At 35.4% G+C, this 20,826-nt stretch overlaps 2 protein-coding genes across 4 annotated transcripts; one reads left to right on the plus strand and one right to left on the minus strand.

The window, feature by feature from the left end:
- Positions 1–4,083: 4,083 nt before the first annotated feature.
- LOC120255962 (probable GMP synthase [glutamine-hydrolyzing]) lies at positions 4,084–8,946 on the plus strand. 3 transcript variants are annotated; one of them, XM_039263733.1, is made up of 6 exons: positions 4,084–4,345; positions 4,467–5,082; positions 7,738–7,795; positions 7,887–7,970; positions 8,063–8,204; positions 8,478–8,946. In XM_039263733.1, exons 2-6 carry the CDS (start codon positions 4,587–4,589, stop codon positions 8,865–8,867), a joined length of 1,170 nt encoding a protein of 389 aa, XP_039119667.1. In that variant the 5' UTR covers positions 4,084–4,345; positions 4,467–4,586; the 3' UTR covers positions 8,868–8,946. The 3 variants fall into 3 exon arrangements, with proteins under 3 accessions (XP_039119667.1, XP_039119664.1, XP_039119674.1); XM_039263730.1 differs by having other exon boundaries at positions 4,534–5,082; XM_039263740.1 differs by having other exon boundaries at positions 4,543–5,082.
- A 5,328-nt stretch (positions 8,947–14,274) lies between these two features.
- LOC120256405 (eukaryotic translation initiation factor 5A-2) lies at positions 14,275–17,597 on the minus strand. Its single transcript, XM_039264096.1, has 5 exons — positions 17,379–17,597; positions 16,233–16,355; positions 16,089–16,145; positions 15,937–16,011; positions 14,275–14,685 (listed from the first exon to the last, which is right to left on the minus strand). Exons 1-5 carry the CDS (start codon positions 17,499–17,501, stop codon positions 14,581–14,583), a joined length of 483 nt encoding a protein of 160 aa, XP_039120030.1. The 5' UTR covers positions 17,502–17,597; the 3' UTR covers positions 14,275–14,580.
- Between the last annotated feature and the right edge of the window lie 3,229 nt (positions 17,598–20,826).

Genomic DNA, 20,826 nt, shown 5'->3' on the forward strand with positions numbered 1-20,826 from the left:
AACTCATACAAATGAAAAACATAAGTGTTATAAAACTTAATTTATAGTGTGTGTCTATTCTTATCACGTGAATCGTTTAAATTTATTAAAAATAAATAAATAAATAAATAAATTAGTAAAAAGATAAAAGTGGTAAAACAAAACAAAAAGGTTTGGCAAAAGATCACATCACCATCTCCCATATTGAAATCCTTTGCAGACGCATGAGTTTCTGTGCCAATACAAATTGAAAAAGCACCGGTACTAGCATCTTTGGTATCCTATGCTGTTTATAATTTTAAAATTATTACAACTATAAGTCTATAACTCTCTCTTTTTGATTAATTTGTTCTTGTACATGACCAACTTTATAAACCTTTCTTTTCTTTAATAAAAAATAAATTATAATTTTGTTGAAAAAATGAGATTAATTACAGATAAATAATCAGCTGCATCAAGAAAAACAGGGTAAAAAAATATAAAGAATAAAATGAACAAAATTAAATATAAGAGGAGATTACACAATTCACTAGAGTAAAGACTAAAGAGAAGGCTGAAATTAAAAACAATACATTAGTCTATAAAAAAACACTAACAACACTTCTGAAACAATTTCAGAGAGTGAATCATCTATCTTAGACAGTATTTAATAAGTGAAAAAGATTTAAGTATTTAGTTGGGTTTAACATTATATATGTATATTAGACAATGTGGATAAACTATTACACATATTAAATTTTCAATTATGTTATGGAAAAAAAAATCAAACATTTAGTTTTTTTTCATTAGAGTCTGTAACACTAACACTCACTTATTATAACGATTATATATTATTTGTCTTTTTATTAAACGTTGGTGGATTGAGTCGGAAAATTAAAACTGTATTTAATAATTATGACAAATTCTTTTAATTTGAGTCTTTTATATCTAGCACCCGGGAAGAATTAAAGATTTGTTTTTATTTTATTTGTTCCAATTCAAGTCTAAATTTTGTAATTATATATTATTTATACCTTTTTTTTTATTATTTGTGACCATTTGAAATTAGATGATGACATAAAATCCACGTGTTGTGTGCGGTATTTAGCAGGGACGGAACCAGGACTTAATGGTAGAGGGGGCTGAAGCCTAAAGGCAAAATAAAAAATAAAAAGTAAAAAAATAATCTAACAAAATAATTATTTTAAATAAAGAATAATGTACTAATATAACCAAAATTTGAATACACATATTAAAAAAATATAAAGTATAATTTAAAATTTTGTTATTACCGATAGAAAATATATGAGATTTTCAATAATTCAACAAATAAGAATACATCTCAAGTTTGTATTTTTTTTTAAATATGGTAAAATTGATCATCCTCACTACAAACAACCAAACTGTTGTTTATAAAAAAACTTTTGTTGTTTCACTCTAGCATATATGGTACATTATAATATATATGTATATATGTTAGGTCTCATGATCAATTCAAACTTTTTTTAAATTACTAAAATTTGTATATAAGATTTATTTTATTAAAATTTTGAAATAATAGTAATTTTTAAATTTAAAAATAAAATGTGAAAAAAATGCAAAATTTATATATAAGATTTATTTTATTAAAATTTTGAAATAATAGTAATTTTTAAATTAAAAAATAAAATGCACTATGTGGGATTTGAACTTGGGCGGATGAAAAGACCCAAAACCTTATGGATAAACCCACTAACCACTCAAGCACACCCATACTCCACACTTTTATATGTCCAAATATTGTATTTTACATGAAATTAAATATAGAAAAATCGAAAATCACCAAATCTTATATTGTTTAAAAAGTATTTTCTCCGGCACTGAGGGGGGCTTCAGCCCCTGCTAGCCCCCCCTTGGTTCCGCCCCTGGTATTTAGGATGGAGGACATATTAGTCATTTTAAATCTTAAATTTTTAATATAATAATGAAAATTTCAAAATAACTATTCCATAGGTCTCGTTGTCACAAAGAATGTCATGTCGTCCTCAACATGGAAAAAATAATTATTATAAAATTTATATTACTCAAATTCATAAAACTGGATTTTTTTTAAATGAAGAAAACTCGAATTTCAAGGTTATTTCGCTTTTTTTTAATAATTTATTTTTTAAAAATAAATACTAAAAAATCCAAAAACAAATATAAAATTAATATTTATTTTAATTTATCATTTTTTAAAATTTAATTCAATTAAGCATTATCATAAAAAAAAGTTATGCCAAAACCTCTTATTTACCTTTGTGACTTACAAAGTAACGAGAGTTTAAATCTTCGTCGGAGGAATTAACTCAAAGTTAATAATAATGCATCCTCCACTCATGTGCACCCATGAGGTGAGGTTGTTCAATGAATTAACTCATGTGCACACGGCATTAATAACTTTATGACAACGACTCGAGCGTAAAATAAAAATGAGTTCTTAATTTTACTTTTTTTCTTTAATGTTATTTAGTTTCAATTTTTTTGTTTTAACAAAATGTGAATAACTCGTTATGCATATGTATAAAATTAATGTCTCACACGGATATACACTAATTTTATATGAATTATATTCTTATTTTATATGAGTTGATATTTAAACTTACTTCATCGACAAAACATAGACAATTAGAGATAACATATCGAGAGGTTGTTCGCAATTTCAAATTAATAAAACAAAATATTTCCGAAATTATTATTATTATTTTTTAAGTGTTTGTTAATGTGTTTTTCTTTCAAATTAGTACGTAAACAAAAGCAACATATAATTACTTTTCTTTTTTAGAAACTAAAAAAAAAAGGAAAAAGGCTGAAAAAGAAACTCTCACACGCACATGTCCAGCTGGACATAAAAAAGAAAAAAAATTATTATTTATGTTTATAGCGTCGGGGTTCGAGTCACTTTTTCCGGTTCGAGTCTCACTCTGACGTTAATAAATCGACGGCGGCGAAGGTTCCACTTCCGTCCAAAGCTTCTTTTAAAAGCTCACACAACCCAACGTCTCTCTTTGTCCGTAGCAATAGCAATGGCATTTCTCGCAATTAACTCCCAACTTTGAGGGTATTATTTTCCCAACTCTATAGTAATAAACAAAAACGACACCCCTTCAAAATTCTTTTTTATTTTTATTTTTTTACATTCTCATACCAAAAAAAACCTCCTCTTATTCTGTTTTTGGACCCTTTTATTTGCAATCCATTCCTTTTAATTTTTAATAATAAAAAACACATTATGAATTATTAAAATCAAGCCAACGGCTTTTGGGTCAATTGGCATCAAGTCCATTGCGTAAGGTGTTCATTTCGGGAAGGATCCAGGATCAAATTTCATAACCTACGCAAGATGAGGACACGTGGGTCGGTGTTAAGCTTTACTCCCCACACGTGCACATCCCTGGGTTCTGTGCTTTCGCCTTTTTAAAAAAAAATCAAAAAAAAAAATATTAAAATCAATATATATAAGGAATATGTTATTTGCGGACGTTAATAGAGTATCCGTAGAGAATAAATAATATGAGAGAGAAAAAAAAAGACAGTGAAAAATGAAGAGAGGTTGGATAATAGCATCCGAGGATTGTACCGAGTTAATTGGTTGGTTTTAAAAAGTTACTCTTAAAAAAAAGATGCAAATTGAGTTTAATGGCTGTGATTGCGTGAGTTACAATTGTTATGATAATTAGACAGTTGTGATGAAATTACCGTGCATCCCATATTATACTTTACTGTTCATAATTATTTGTCCACTTTTCACATGATTTTGTAGCCGTTGGATTCAAATCCCATATTATACTTTACTGTTCATAATTATTTGTCCACTTTTCACATGATTTTGTAGCCGTTGGATTCAAATCTAATAACTGAGAGATGAACATCTATAGAATTTTTAGCTAACTTAGTAAAAAACTGACACTTATATATATATATTAAAAAAATTTAAAAAATTCAATCTTTGCAATTTCTAATAAAGATGAGGTGTTATTTGTAAAAGAGATGGCAACATTAGAAAACTACAAACTAATAGATACCTGGTATCTCGACCGGCTGCTCCCGGTCGCTACGCTTGTTCCGACCCGGATCTCCCGGTCATGATCATTTAAATACACGTCACACCCTTTCTTTCTCTTTCGAAACCCCAACCCCTCCTCACTCCTCCGGCGATCATCGGAGCTCCGACGTCTCTCGCCGCCGGCCTCCGGTGCCGTGCCGATCTGTGAGTCTCGCTCTGCTCTATAAGGGCTACTTCCCCTCGGTCTCTGCCTTGAAGACGGGTTTCGTGGAGTTCTCTCCTGTTCTCGACGGACGTGAGAGGGGTCGCCGGAGCTATGGCGAGCTACGCTTTTGCAGCGTTGCTGGAACGATGATTTGAGAAGTATGTGGGTTTTCTTACTCGATTTCGCTAAATGCTGTGAATTTTTGTTTTCTTTGTTCTTTTGATTTGAGTGTTTGATGAGAATGAAGAGTGTCTGAAAACCCTAGCTTCGTTTTTCTAGGGTTTGACGCGTTGGTTGGTGTTAAAAGTGTGAGGAATTTGAGAATTTCTTGAAATCTTGGTGATAGTGAGTATAGGTTTAGGTGGGTTCGTGATCTTCGAGTTGAGCGGTGATCAGTTGATGGCGGGAGCGCCGAGAGTGAGGTCCATGAATATCGCCGATTTGGAGGTGAGGCCGGTGTTCGGACCGGCGGGGAACAACAGAGCGAAGTCAGTCGTCAAGAAGCCGGCTTCAAAGCCTACCCGAAAGGCTGGTGAAGCGAAAAAGGTCGTTGCTTTAGCTCCGGCGCCGACCATGGATCCTGCGGTTGATTCACCGCCTCTCTCGCCGGCTCTGAGCGCTCCCGCCGTGTTGAGAAGGCAGGAGCTTTTGCTACACTCCAACCTCTCACTCAATGCCTCTTGCTCTTCCGACGCTTCAACGGACTCATTCCGTAGCCGTGCGTCCACTGGGAGGATCGGCAGGCCGGGGTCCGCCGGCCGCTGGAAGCATAGTGGTCTGAAGCCGGAGAAGATAGTAGCAAAGCTGGAGAAGATCGTTCAAGATGGTGGTGCGATGCCTCAGCCTGAAGCCCGTCCTGGGAAGAGGAGGTGCGCTTGGGTCACGCCAAACACTGGTTAGTTTTCTCATGCCGATTTTACGATATGGTGACTTTTTTTTTCTTTCTTTCTTTTTCTTCTTTGAAAATTGTGGATTTTTTAAAACAAATTGAGACAAAGAGACCAAAATCTGTGGATTTTTTTTTTTTTAGCAAATTCACTTGAACGTGGGATTGCTTTATGAGGCACATGTAGGACAAGGCCATCAGTCTATCAAAGTTATTGTGGTCATTGGACTATTTAGTAGGACACTGTTTTTGATTATCCATGTCTGAAACAACGACATTAATGTGGTTCTTAAACTCCTGAACTAGACGTAGAACTGCTTGCATTTTCTGGCTGATTTGACATTGTTGCGTCTTCCACCCTGTTTTCAAGGATTAGAACTTCAAACTGGCTAAAATTGTCTTCTTACTGTTTTCCACCCTTGTTTTTAGGGATTAGGACTTCAAACTTTCTAAAATTGTCTTCTTACTGTTCCTCGGGGACAGCCTGGCCGCTTAAACGCACGCATTGCACCTTCAATCTTTTCATTCCATAAATAAATTAATTACTTTGTCTGTTTACTTCCCTTGTGCTTGAAAAGATCCATATCCTCTTTCCCGTAATGCCATGGTATGCTGAAAATTTGTTCATAATCCATGTCTGTAACTACTGTTATTTGTTTATTAAACTCCTTCCTAAACTTGAACTGCTTGTGTTTTCTTGTTTGTTTGACGTGGCTTGGCCTTTATATTTTATTCACTGTGTCAGAGATATGGGCTTCTCACACTAGCTAAAATTGTCTTTTTACTGTGCAATTGGAGACATTAATCACACAAACCTCTTGTTCAATCTGCCACCTTTAAGCCATGTCGTGTTCTAGAGATTAACTACATTGTTTGTCTGACTCCTTTCCTTTTCCTCTAAAAGCTCAGTATCCTCTTTACTATAATACCATGATACGCTGAGCTGTTGATACTTAGTAGCAGTCGGTGGGATTTATGGGAGGCAACTGTATATATTTATTTGTCATAATGCCCTGTCATTTTGTTTTTGGTTGCCCATTGTTAATGTAAGTATGGATGTTACCAGAGTGTCAAATATGTTGTACTTAGATTCCATGAGTAAGTTTGTTTAGGTGTTCTGTGCCATAGATATACAACTACTGTTGGTGTTGTAACATTGATGTCTTAAACACTGAATGCTACTAAAATATTCATCTTGCTAAGAAGTTCACATGATTCTCAGTTGTAAAATGGTAGCGCAAACTGCATACTCATAAGCTTGTTCTATATGGATGGGTGTGAGTAAACTACAATTTTAAGCAACATATGAGAACCTGTACTCTTGTTAAGAGAAGAAATGGCAGGATATATTGTCTACAAGCTCTGGTTTATGATGAGCTGAATTACATTTTATAGAGACATAATAAACTGAAGCTGATAAATGCATAAATTACTCTCAGATCAAGTTTAGAGTTCTATGGAATTTTAGGATGTTATTAAATGTTTTCACTTATTCTGCGTGCTTATTTGTGGATTTGGATCTTTACAACATGACTTTACTTGCTTTGTGCCATAAGAAGTCCTGCATTGGCAAACCATCCTCTCTTCTATCTTCTTCTAATGATGCTAACAATTATCTTTTGTTACTTTATTGATTGCTAATAACTTGGCATTCTATGACCTTGTTCAATTAATGGAATTTAAACAAGGAACATTGTACATGTGTATGATTTGCATGTTGATAGTATATTAAGACATTTCATTTGGCTTCTGCTGTTTTTCGAACATAAATTATTGTGGACCTAGGAAGCAATTTTAGCTAGGAGGCTTGGACTAGTAGGATGCAAGAGACATTATAAACAATTTTAAGATTTCTTTAATTACATCAAGTGGAATGAGTTTGATTCCTCTAGCAGCGGCCATAATTGCAAATTGTGATCAATATTTTTATCAGACCATCAACTATTAAGGCAGTTCTGTTCTATAGCGTGGAGGTGGGATTACTATTCTGTGTTTCTCTATAATGGTTATTGATAACTTACTATTTGCTATTGGTCTCTCAATTACATCGATTATGACTCTTATTTAGTATACAACATTGGCATAATACATATTTGATAATGATGCACATGCATTATAAGTTTTATGTCATTGGCAGCCATAATTTAAATAGGTTGTGATTGAGTAGTCATTCATCTTAATTATGTACAATGCATTCGATGATAATTAGCATATAATAAAAGTGCAGCAGGCTTCGACTTATATTTATAACCAATGCCTGTGGTTCTGAAGTACTCAGGAGGTTTGACCATATATGGACGTAGAGGTATGAATACCATTATGTAAAGATCTTGCCTACAAGGAAAGCTATATCTTTGCATTAAAATGGAAAGGAATAAGGCATTCTGTTCAGGGTATTGTAATGAGTAAGATGAAGGTGTTTTTGGGTTCTACTTAACAAATTATTACTAAGACTGAAATAAACAATGGCCTTCGTAGAAACTGGAACAAGTTCATTGAGGCCAGCTTTAAATAGTTGGTCCGTGAGATTGATGCACTTCTTGATGCATCACTTCTTAATTCTGACATTTTCCATTCGGAGAGAATAAATTATTTAGCATATCAGTCTACTTCCTGGTCCTCGCTTTCCCTCCTTCAATAATCTCAGTTCATCTATTCTAACAGAACCATGCTATGCTGCCCTTCATGATGGAGAATGGGGTGTTCCAGTCCATGACGACAAGTATGCATCATTTATCCTTAAAACATGCCATGTTATTATTTTATTAAGGTTGAACCAACACAGGATATTTCTGATACTCAATATCATACAGGAAACTCTTCGAGCTTCTTGTGCTATCAAGTGCACTGGCTGAGCTTACATGGCCTGCCATTTTGTGTAAAAGGCACATCTTTAGGTAACTCTCTAAGCCATAACAAAAACCCTCGCAAATTTACATTTTATGGATATTATCCCTCACTCGTTCCTTACGTGTGCTTTTCATTACAGGGAAGTCTTCATGGATTTTGACCCCATAGCAGTCTCCAAACTAAATGAGAAGAAGGTTATATCCCCAGGGAGCACTGCAAGCTCTTTATTATCAGAGCCAAAGCTACGAGCCATCATTGAAAACTCACGACAGATACTAAAGGTTCTTCCCTTTGTCCCAGTTCCTTTTTTTTTTTCTCCCATCATTATACTCTCTTCTCATGTTTGGTTGAGTGAAATAATTTCTATGTATGCTGATCAAAAGTACCTACAGACCTTTTGTTTTTTAAAATCCTATCCTGTCCCTTGCCTTAGCACATGGATGATGCTAAGCTATCATCCTGTTTTCAGGACCACTGACTGAAATTATTCTACTCCTAACCATGAATATGATCAACTGCTCTTTATTATTATTTTTTTCTTAATGTCAATGCAGATTGTAGATGAGTTTGGATCATTTGACAGATACTGCTGGGGCTTTGTCAATCACAAGCCAATCACAAACCGATTTCGGTACCCTCGCCAGGTCCCAGTGAAATCCCCAAAAGCAGACGTAATAAGCAAGGACCTGGTGAAGCGAGGTTTCCGTTGTGTCGGGCCAACGGTCGTTTATTCCTTCATGCAGGTTGCGGGTATTACCAATGACCATCTCATCAGCTGCTTCAGATTTGAAGAGTGTGTCCACAAGGCAACAATACCTGCAGTCTCCGCCGAGCTGGATGCTGCAGTCAATCTTCGAAAGGCCGAGGCAGGGATTGAAGTCATCGATTTGGAACTGTCAAAGGCTGTTAATGGTTTGAGCATTTCACTGCAAAATGGTTTCTAAAGAAAAAAAAAAATTGTAACATGTATTGAACTTGGTGAAGGGTAGTGCTACTGAGATCTACGGCTAAATTTCTTATTTATATCGGTGAAGAGGGGAAGAAAATGATGATGATGATGGTTGTCTGTGACTGTGCATAAAATTCATTGCAGACAGTGCAAGAGAATGGAAAAACAGAAGCAGGAAGGTGAGAGTAGGCAAGGTTATGGAAAGCATGATCTTTAGTTATTTATTTAATAAATGAAGATTTTAGAAAACAAGAATGAAAGTTAAATAAATGAATTTAGATATTGTTCACATATAAAAATATAATAAAAGTTGCGAAAAATAACTGTTATTGTATGGCATGCCAAGCCTGTAAGAGATTTAGCGATGGGAATCTATAAATTAAAAATAAATTGTAAATAAATTAGGATTGAAGCATAAATAGAGCGTTAAAGGAAAAAAAAAAAAGATTTGGGATGAGGTTATAGTTGAAATAAATTTAACTTAGATTTTGCAGGACCGACTGTTCAAATTTTAAGTTTTTATCCCCATTGTTTTTCAAGTTCTTTTAAGATGGCTGAAATAAATGTAAAAATTCATCCCAATGTCATATATCAGTTACCTGGTAAACTTAGAATCAATAGAAAGATTTGAGAAAAAAAAAAACACAGAAAGAAAAAGAAACTCCAGATGGTGCTTGGTACGTCACTTATCTTACCACTCAAAATCAAACAATTAAAAGTGAGTAAACTTTAATCATTGACTGATTCATAAACATTACCGATCATTGATACTAATATATATATATATATATATATATATATATATATAATTTTAACATTTAAATACTTAGTATATTTTAATGAAGATTTAAAAACTACAGATGAAACAAGTTTTTCCTTCGGAATAAATTCAAACTGCATGACAAAAATAAAAAAACAAAGGAGCATGAGATTGAAATATATGCTGCATGTAATTGTTTCATCATCATAGGATACTCAGCTTTAAACAGTGACCACAATAAGAAAGAAAAGGCATGAATCATGAGTAACAATGAGTAGTGCATTGGGCCCAAAAAAACACACAAATGAGGATGCCAAACACAATTCAACCGCGCATGCACGGACAATATAACAACACGGTCCCGAATTCCCAATACAATCATCATTCATCAACGACACTTTTTGTTTTTGTTTTTCCTTTTCTAGAATTCTACAAATATTATCTTGTCACTAATGAGGACCTATTTTGCCTATTTTTATAAAATTAACTTTGTCAAACACACTTTTCCCACTCAATTAAAAGCTTGGTGATTTTGAGGAGGAAAAACACTCATGATGAACATTAACAAAACCTCACATATTTTATATAAGCAAGTTGTTTGATAACTAGCAGAACATCTACTTGTATGTTGATGGCCATAAGTAATTTGAACATGAAAATCTAAACCCATATCTACTTGAAACTTCTATATATAAATAAAGGCCAGAACAACCAAAAAAAAAAGGGAGAGCTAAAATAATTTTGAAAACATAAATCAAGTCTTTTGTACAATAAAAAAAACTAGTTGTTGCAATAACCCATACAGAATAGCAGACTATACTTTGAACTCCAAAAATAAGATAAGATACTTTTAAAAAATGAAATAACAAAAGAATTAGTAACAATAATAACTAGGTTATGAAACTCCAAAACTAAGCACTAAAAAGAAAAATAATAATATAAAATAAAAACCAAAGAATCAACATGCTAGCAAAGAGCCACATAACATATCTCATTCACAAGGGAACCTGCCCAAAATCAACATGCATTAGAGAATGCACATGAACTATTTATCTTATAAACTACCACATGTAAACATTTAATGGCTATGGCTCAGCGCACTCAAGCCCAACAGTGTGACACCAAGCTTGGTCTAAAACCATGTTTCACATCTTCTAACAAAAGACAACATATATTGATATACAGGGTAGACTAAAAATGATGTCATTAGACGATAATCATGAATAATACATGATGTATCTTATCAAATTACTATCATGCTGTTTATATATAAATAATATAAAGCATGTCCTAATAAAATTCGATGTCCTAATGGAAACCAAATTCCAATTTAATTTAAATTCTAATATATCCTAATCGTAGATATATTTAGAATTAAAATTTAAATGTCCTAATCCTAATCTTAATTGATTATTTGATTGTCTTGGACTGAGATGCAAATCCCAAGGCATAAATGCAAAAAAAAAAATTAAATTAATTATTACAAGACGACCCCTGAGAACACCTATCTCGAGGCAATCTCAAATCTTAGAATAGCCCAAACACATATCCTGAGGCAATCCTAAATTTTATGTGACATGAGAATGGATCTCGAGGCGATTTGAGAAAGTGCAAATACCGAGGCACCCAAACACACATCCCAAGGCAAATTGGGTTAATGAATTAAAAAAAAAAGATAAAAAAAGATAAAAAAAAAAAAAAATAATAATAAAAAAAATAATGAATAAATAACAAATAAATAAAAGTAAAAAAATAAAAATAAAATAATAAATAAATAATAAATGAAGATTGAAATTTTTGAAATTTCAAATTATGAATTGAAAATCCGATATTATCCTAGATCTTATAGGGGGTTAGGATTAGGATAAGAAGGAGAAGGTTCTGGGGTTAAGATAAGGAGGAGAGGTCTTTTAAAAGAAAAAAGATCTGAAGAGGTTAGGGGGATTAGGAAGATTGAAAAGATTCAGGGAGGAAGAGAAAGAAGGAAGGAAAAGAGAGAAGAAAAGTAAGAAAAGGCCTTTTCTCCTTTTACATAATCAATATATATATATATATATAATCGTGCTGTTGCTCGCCGTGTTCACTGTTGATGCCGCCGGCGTGATTGAACGGCTGAGATAATGCCGTCGATCACGCCGGATGTCAATCGCCGCCACCAGCTAATCGCCGTTGCTACACTGTTTTGGTTGCCGCGTTCACCGTTGATGCTGCCGGCGTAATTGAACGGCTGAGATAATGCCGTCAATCACGCCGGAGGTCGATCGTCGCCGTGGTACCTCTATCACCTGTTGCTCGCCGCTGCTGCTTTTTTTTTCTCTTCGTCTTCAGCGCCGTTTGAGAAGAATGAGACGGGTTCGTCTTTATTCTCTCGGACCTTGATGTTGAGATCACCAAGAGTTTTGTGCTGGCTTATGTGACTCTGTATGAAGACACGATCAGTGCCCCGGGATGTTCGATGAATGCCTCAGGTGACGAGATGGGGACTTTCTGGTTGGGCTGGAAGGTTGCAATCTGGTGCTTGAAAGAGGCTCTATACTCAATGTGAATTAAAAGGACATGATTCCACACACATGCAAGCAATGAAGAGAAGCCAAGCACCTCTTATATAGCACACATAATATAAAACATCGTTCTGCCTTGATTTCTGACAACATGTGCAACCATTGATGTGGAGAACATCAATAGTTTTAAGTGATTGAATTCTTCTTATTATTCAGTGCTTCGAATATTATTTCAAAACTCATCCCCTTTATCTCTTTCAGCTTGACATGAGAATCTCAAGTATAAAAATCCAAGATATTTGTCTATGCTTAACCATTTGAGGTTTTGTATACCTTGAGAAGATATTATTTCTTGATGATGATGTGGTTGTTCAGAAGGATCTGACATTAGTTTGACACATCTTAATAAATAAAATAAAATAAATAAATTAGAATTTTGGGTTTACGGGTTTTGGATGACGCACTCATACACCATAAACAAAATCAAATAAAAAAAGTAATAATAAAAAAAATCGGTGTCACTATTTAAAAGAGTTTCTAGCCAGTTCATAAATCTCAATTTACTAGCTGATGATGATGGTGATGATTCTTAAAAAGACAAAATGTGCAGGTATGCATGTGTACGGGATGAGAAGTAAAAAAACTATAATAATAAATGAATAAGAAACATGCATATGTGCATAAAAAAATAAGAAGTATGCAAAATATATATATATATATATAGATATATATATATATATATATATAATATGATGCATAATTCACGTGCATTATTTGTGCATAATAATGAAAAGGGCCCACTATAAAAAAAGACATATATGCAAGGCCCACAAAAAAAAATTGAAATAAAAAATTTTCACCAGAATGATGAGATTCACGTGCATGGAAATGGAAAAATGATGGAAAGTATAAAAATAATAAAAAATAATAATAAAAAAACCGGGACCCACCTTTGTGCATGGGACGAGAATGATGATGATAAACATTGAGTTATCTCAAGACAAAAAAATAATAAATAAATAAAAACAAACAAATAATAACTTACCATGCACGTTGAATGATGAGGAACATGCATATCTACATTGGGAATGTAGCTAACATTACCTAATAAATAAAAATAAATAAAATAAATAAGAATATATATATATATATATATATATGATAGAGTTTCGCAAGAGGTTTAATTGATTATAAAAATGATTAGTAACAATGAATGTTGGCTATGCTGATTGAGTAAAGGAAAAGATGGTGACTACAATGATATGAACCATGAAGAAGACTATAGAATGTATGGCAATAAAAAAAAAGGGGTTCGGTAAATATATCAAATATTGATGGTATATACCAGAGCGGCAATAAAATTACTTGATCAGAAGCTATAGCAAGAATGTTCAACTCACGGCAGCGGACTTCTTTTTCTTAGAAAAACATATATGAAAGATAAAAAACGATATATATAAGGCCGTAATGAGAAAGACTTTTTAAAATGATGGAGGGACATGCAATGTGGTGACAAAACATAGGCAGTGGCGAATCTCGAAAGCAATAACGAGATCTCAAAAAAATGGCAACAAGGCATATGCAGATGGCGTCAACGCATGATGACAAGCACAGACAGTAAAGAATAAAAAAATGATATATATAATATATATATATATATAAGTGATGTAATAAATATGTTTATATAATAAAATAACAAATTTCATAATTCGCAAATTTTCTTGCTTTTATTTGTACTTTTTGCCCCTTAATCGGAGGTTCCTAAGATTTTAAATCTGGGGTAATTAATAATAGGGGCTTGCCCCCTATTAGGAATGAAAGAACCCACACAAAACAAATATGATATTTGTGCTTCGATATATTGTCTGGTGTCTTTTCATGATGCCAGACGCATATTTTCGATCCCACACATGCCATCCCAAGATTACTGATTACCATCAAAGTTCAAGGACCAATAATCATTCTAGTAGTAAATACTGAGAAATTCTTTAGTACAATTAGCATTCCTATACAGGTATCACGTCATCGCTAACTATCATGTGCAAATAATACTTATATTGCAAATAACATGATAGAAAAAATAGACCTCCATAAAAGATCATAAATCACAATAGACAATTCATCAGAAATAGACATAGTGATAAGTATCAAAACAAGAATCACTTGAAGAACATACAAACACGACAATTAAATATTAAGACACATATATGTTCTCCTGAGTCATATAACCATTCAATACAACAAATGAAAGTAAAAAAGTCACCATAAAATAAATACCAGGGATAATGGCATAACCATTCAGTCACGTAGATTCAGTATATACTCTCGTCAAATGAAGAACCAAGTACCTGAATAACCTGAGTCACCATATAGCAGACATAGGTCTCAAGCAGCACCAACTAGAAGACTTGCACAGAGTTTCAAAACCTATGTCTTGCAGTGACTCTCTAATTCTTGGGGCCGATGTCCTTCAAAGCACAGATCTGCTCCTCTCCCATGGCAGACATGACAGTGACAACCAGATCTTTCCCTTCTCCAAAGCCATCTCTGATCTGTAGCACAAATATAAGCAATCTAATAAACACAGGTGTTGGAAAATGTAATGTTTACTCTGTGATTCATGACTGACTCAAGATAACATTCGAATTTCATTTCAACCACTTTTCCTTATCCTTAAAAATAAATTAAGGCAAACAAAACGAAAATGAAGAAAAATTATGTGAGGTTACCTATGAGAATTCCAATGGATATTTCACAAAACCCAAAAATATGATGCCCAAATAAAGTATCAATATCCATTAAAAACTGAGAATTAAAAAAAGGGTATGGATCAGACTACATTCATATTGTAAATAGCGATAACATCAAAGATATAGTTTTAAATGACGGTGAATGACAAGGGAAGGCTTTTGGCGGTGGAAGACCATAACCAAGATGTAACAAGGCTGAGGACAAGGAACATGATTATAAACAGAATAATGAGTCTTCCAACCCAAATGTTGAGGCAACCTTGTGGAAATTGTGTAAATTCACCATTTCCAATAAATCAAGGAAAAAATTACAGTTAATGCTAAAAACACATGAAAAGGGCACAACACTGAAATAAAATGTTAATACATGCTCCATTTTAGTCAAGACAACTGGTCAACTAGTACTCCAAAAGCTATAAGTTATGATATGCTTGTATCCATGTAAAATATTACATGTCATTTGTAAATCACCAAACCTATTAGGACCAAAGAAACACATGTACAGAGATACAGGTATTTTTTGTTAGTTCGGCTACACATGAAGTGATCATAGTGTGAAATGTTACAGGTAAAGTTCAAACTTTCAAAAGTAATGGTTCGTTCTTATAACCAAAAACCAAAATAAACAACGGTATATGCTATGTGTTAAAAGCAGTTGCAGATTAGTATCAGTATCTACAAGTTTACAACCTTCAAAACAAACAAAAAAACCTCCGCCCCTGGATCCCCCAAAATAAAAATAAAAATAATAACCAATGAACAAGAAACAATGAGCTCAATTATCATTAGATCTAATTTCACCGCTTCAAACTTCAAAGAACACAGTTATACGACGGGACGGCCATAATGAAAACCCAAATGATTAATATTACTTTCACTAGTTCATAGTTCCAAGTTCTCAACCACTTTGATACACAAGTCTCCAAAAATAACAGTTAAAAACAGAAGAAACATGATCTTGTTCTCCAAAAGGCTCCCAAAAGAAATCAACACTTCTAAAATTGACTGGATGTGCAAGTTATTCTATGATTCATAATCCCCCAAAGTAATTACCTGAGTGAGCAGATTTTCATCAGTGGGGAGCCTTAGGTCATCCTTTGTGCCTCCACTGTCAGTCAGGAGACTAACCTGCAGAGAAACAAAATACTCAAGAAATGCCATCCACAATAAACCTCAAGCATTGCCTAATAAAAATATGAACATACAAATCCATCTTCAGAAATGTCAATGAGCTGGTAGTCCGTACGGTTGACATGAGGGACCTACAAAATCAATAAAAACAATCTTGATATTCCATTAGAATATGGGAAGCCATATTGTGAAGAGACATTGTTCAAAAGGTAACACACATCACAGTTATGAGAGGATGGCACAATATCTTCTAGCTTCTTAGCTGTGAAGATATCAATCGCAACAAAGTGGCACTTAGCATGACCATGCTTTCCTGTCTTGGAGGTAGAAACTTCCACAACCTAGAAAAAAAAACAATTAAAAACAGAATCATTGCAAATCAGCAGTCAATGCAAACAAGTAAAAGTAATATTATCATATCTAGGGTTCTTTCACAAACGGGAAGCACAAAAATATTCTCCACAAGCACTGAGCTAATGCAAAAAGAAATAGAGAATATGTTCTCCATAAAAGGTATGCATACACAATAAGTTCCAAATTTCTGCATTTGAACTCTGACAAAGTTAGCTAAATGCATGCACGCACTTGTCAAGGGCTACTGGGTTAGTATTTGCACTTATCTCCAAAAAGCCATCCACAATTGATAGTTACTGATGGAAAGCTAATTGAAGAGGAAAATTTAAAAACATATGAAAGTACAAATAACAAATATTTAGTACGCTCTACAATTCATGACATCTTCATGTTACTTCTAAATAAACAATAATGGACACCTAAATTGAGATGAATATATATAAATAAGTGCATCAAATTTACAAATTGGCTGCATATAAACTATCAAATGATTCAACAGTTCATACATATTAAAAACCAAACAAGCTAATTTCAAAAGATGTAGAATTTATAATTCTTAAGAAACAAGCAAACAAAAAGTTAAATCAGATAAATTCATTCCTCCCAAATGAATCTGAAGATTAATAATTTCAAGAATCAAATTGCAACTTTAAATCAATCCATTAGACCTATCATCACTAAAACTCATTCGTTCATTCATTAATTCATCCATCCATATTCAAGAGAATTCCACAAATTCTAGATTACAACAAACCTTAAGACCAATTAAAACTTTCCAAAAACGTTCAATGTTCAATCAAATCCCACATAACCCAAAAATTTCATGCAATAAAATTCAAACCCCTAAACTAAACCCAAGATTAAAAACAGAAAACCCAATCAAATCACTCACAGAGGAAAACATCACCAAGAATTAGATGATCAAATTGAAACATGAAAACACACCGATTCAATCAAGAATAAAGAAAAAATCAAGAGAGAAAAAGAAAAAAAAGGGAATCAAACGATACCTTGCAGGGCCTGCCCTTGATGACGATGTAGCCGTTCTTCCTGATGGTTCCGGCCTGCTGAGGATACGTCTTGGATGCTCCGGCGTCGGCCTTCGACTCGAAGTGATGCTCCTCGTCCGACATCGTTGCTCTCGAAGCTCTTCTTCTCCCTTCCTTCTCTTCTTCTTCTTCTCCTTCTTCTTCGATGAGCTTCGTTTTCCAGGAAGACCCAAAAGAGCGATTTTTTTCTAGGGTTTTTATTCGGTTGTCGTGGAGATCGATGGAGGAACAAGAGCCATCAGATGAAGCCTCGAGATCAGGAAAAATCGTACGGCTGGGATTTGGTCTCGGGAAAGGGCGGTGGTCGGAGAGCATCTGATGCTTTTCGGGGTTTGGATAAGCTTATCGTGCACCGATGTGTGACCCACTTCGTTGTTTATCAGTTTTGATTCGATTCGAGTGGAGGTTTATATCGGCACCAGAAAAAGTGACCCCGCTATTTGATTCGAGCCCCCAATTTTAAATTGTGGGTCCCGCTTTTTGGGACTATTAAAATGTTATAATTTTTTTTTCTTGAGATTGTTTTTCTGGACTTTGATTTAATCCTTTGACTTTTCAAAAAAAATATTAAAAAAAAAAGAATTATTTGTGTGATGTTTATAATTTTAATTTTAGATATTTTAAGTGGAAATTGCCAAAAAAACCCTTTTAAGTTTGTAAAATTGCCAAAAACACCCCGTTAGTTTTGCAATCTCCAAAATCTCCCTCCTTTTAAACTCTCATGTTTTTCAAACCCCAAACTCAGAATCGGATGTGAACGGAGTGAGTTTCAAATTTTTGACTGAAAAATGCTCTTGCAGTGGGGAGTCGCTGCCTGCACCATCTCGGCGATTTGAGAGGAAGTCATGGCTTTTCCGTAGGGGTAATCCCGAGAGACGAATTTATCGGAGCCAGCTTACTTGCTTTTCTCAACTCACGCCTTCGACTTTTTCCATTTCAGCTCGTCTCAGAGTTGTCTCTACCGCGAAGCCTCCGTAATTGGCATTTCATCATCTTTTCCCTTTCCACCCCGAGATCTCGAAGGAGAAGTCCCCTCGCTAACTAGTTTGCATTTCATCGATTCTGCAATCTAAGGTATTGAGTATGGTTTTATGTTAACCTGCTCATTACAAAGAAAGATTTTTTTCGGTTTTGTTTTGTGCTCCCTGCTTTTTGTTGGAAGATATCAAGTCTCTGATGGGATTTCTACTGGGGTTTTTGTTAGTCTGCAGGAGATTTCTCGGGTGGGGTTTTTGTTTTGTTTTGCATTTTCAGATGTATACACTCATCGAAATAGTTTTTTTGATTGTTATGATTTGTGTAATATTTATAATATACATTTCCCCTTTTCGTTTGATATGGTTGCAGCTTTCTGAAAAGGAGGTTGACGTTTAAGAAATGAGATGTTACAGCTTTAAAATTTGTTGTCTTTGTTTAAGTATTCTCGCCTCTGCTTTAAAAAAATGGGTCTCTGCTTTAACATGTTATATCTCCGCTTTAATAACCGAGAGTTTACCGCTTAAAACCTTATATTTCCGCTAAACTTTTTGTCAATACTGCGTATGTCGAATGTGTTGTTATTGTCAGCAGCTTGTGATTACGGGCGGTCAACCTAGTTAATGGGCGATGCTATTTGACACCTGGTCAGGAGACCTTAGTCGAATTGAAAGATAACACTGACCGCTGAAACCGGGAGATTATTCGAAGGACACCGCTTGCAGCTGCTCATCGAAAGTTTGGAAGCTATATACCAAGAGAGGGCCCTTCTTGATTCTCTTTTTGCAGCAAAGTACGATGGTCGCACTCAATAAATTCGGGATCGGGGAAAGCCTCGCCGAGTTTCGGACCTCAAGATGTGACCCTCGTTCTTGGTCGTCATGCGATGGCGACGCAGCTGGTCTTTCGTAAGAAGAAAACCGGTCGCGTCAAGGGCGGTATCTATCAAAGACCCTATGAGAGACACGAGACTCCATCAAGAGCACTCCAGTGCAACTTGTTCGACGGAGGGGAGAAGAAGATAATTTTTGTCAAACTCGACTGGTGTACCTCATAGGGACAGTCCTCTTCCCAAATACATCATGCTCTGGTCTCGAACTCGGATCGTTGATTACGCCGATGATCTACCGACCCATGGGGCGATACGCACGGGCGCTAGCGACGCATGCAGTGGCTTATGGAGGATATTCCACAGCGACCGCCCGAGCGCAAGATAGATCGCTACGGGAAGAAGACCAACACAGATACATTAAGGGTTGCTTCGGTCACGCTTACGTCCCTGGTTTTTACGAGTGACCGAACGGGGAAGAAAAGTCCGTTTCTGCGAAGATCCCAAGGATGCTTGCTACGTGAAAGTACTTACCCGAAGCAAGCGATGTGAGAAACGAGCTTGTCATCGCTCGATGGAAAAGAGGTAATAAATCATGGACAATGTTTAACATAAGTCTTTAATGTTTAAACATTTTATTTAGCGCTTAACTTTAGTATTTACCGCTTTAAAAACTTATTCATACCGGGTTTAAATATTTTTGTTCACCGCTTTAATTATATTATATAACGCTTAAATATATAAACACTATGTTTAAATATAGTTTTTTTATAGTTTAAAAATGAATGATTTCACCGAAATTGTTCTGGGTTTACATATGTTAGTTTCCGAAATGGTTCCGCGACGTCAAGAAGAAATATTTGTCAGGGGCCAACCGACTGGATGGATGCCATCGCTCCCGAACCACTCGCTCAAGGCGTGGACGAGAGGGCAGCCTCTATCGCGTGCCACGAACGCCTGCTCTCCCTACTTCCACCCCACCACGCCAGCACGCATTCCTCGACGCCGAGAAGCCCCTCCCCTACCCCGCAGATCGCAACAACCCCCTACCACGACAACGATAGCCCTCCGATCAGGGCGACTTCGACCACGGGCAGCATCTCCGACCGGTCAATTTTCCACCGCTGACATTAGGCGAAGATGTCACCGCGAACTCGAGATAGTGCACGCCGATATTGACGATCAAGTTTCTCGCTTGTCGCTCGTGTTGAGGCGCCGGAAGGGACGTTTCACAAATCGGCCGCGCCATCCCTCGAAAGAACTCGAGCACCCGGACGAACGAGGCGCTCGGAATTCGACGACGACGACATCATCGGGAAGGTCATTCCAAGGCGGCCACATTCAAGAGACTTACGAAAAAGAGGAGAACAATATCGCCTCGTCTTTCACCGCGAGTCGACGATGAACAATAGCAACACCATCGGCGGTCGATCGTCGTTGTTGAGAAGGACATCATAGACGATGTGGCCGCTCGCTCGCTGAGAAGGTCGCCGACTTCTTCTCGATGAAATCCTCGACCCGGTGGAACCGGCCGCTAAGATCAGCGGCATCAAAGATGGACACAATCCCTGAAGATGAAGAACAAGTTAAGGGTGTGTCTCCAAA

The sequence above is a fragment of the Dioscorea cayenensis genome, chromosome 3 (assembly GCF_009730915.1).
Source record: "Dioscorea cayenensis subsp. rotundata cultivar TDr96_F1 chromosome 3, TDr96_F1_v2_PseudoChromosome.rev07_lg8_w22 25.fasta, whole genome shotgun sequence".
In the NCBI taxonomy this organism is placed as follows: domain Eukaryota; kingdom Viridiplantae; phylum Streptophyta; class Magnoliopsida; order Dioscoreales; family Dioscoreaceae; genus Dioscorea; species Dioscorea cayenensis.

Bases quoted from the DNA above. Each gene is read 5' to 3' on its own strand.
- LOC120255962 (XM_039263730.1), top strand. The intron at 7,796-7,886 runs GTATGCATCATT...AATATCATACAG, and splicing joins GTTCCAGTCCATGACGACAA to GAAACTCTTCGAGCTTCTTG. The intron at 8,205-8,477 runs GTTCTTCCCTTT...ATGTCAATGCAG, and splicing joins ACTCACGACAGATACTAAAG to ATTGTAGATGAGTTTGGATC.
- LOC120256405 (XM_039264096.1), bottom strand. From the start codon at position 17,501: ATGTCGGACGAGGAGCATCACTTCGAGTCGAAGGCCGACGCCGGAGCA. The intron at 16,146-16,232 runs GTGTGTTACCTT...TTGATTTTGTAG, and splicing joins CATCCTCTCATAACTGTGAT to GTCCCTCATGTCAACCGTAC. The intron at 16,012-16,088 runs GTATGTTCATAT...GTTTCTCTGCAG, and splicing joins ACATTTCTGAAGATGGATTT to GTTAGTCTCCTGACTGACAG.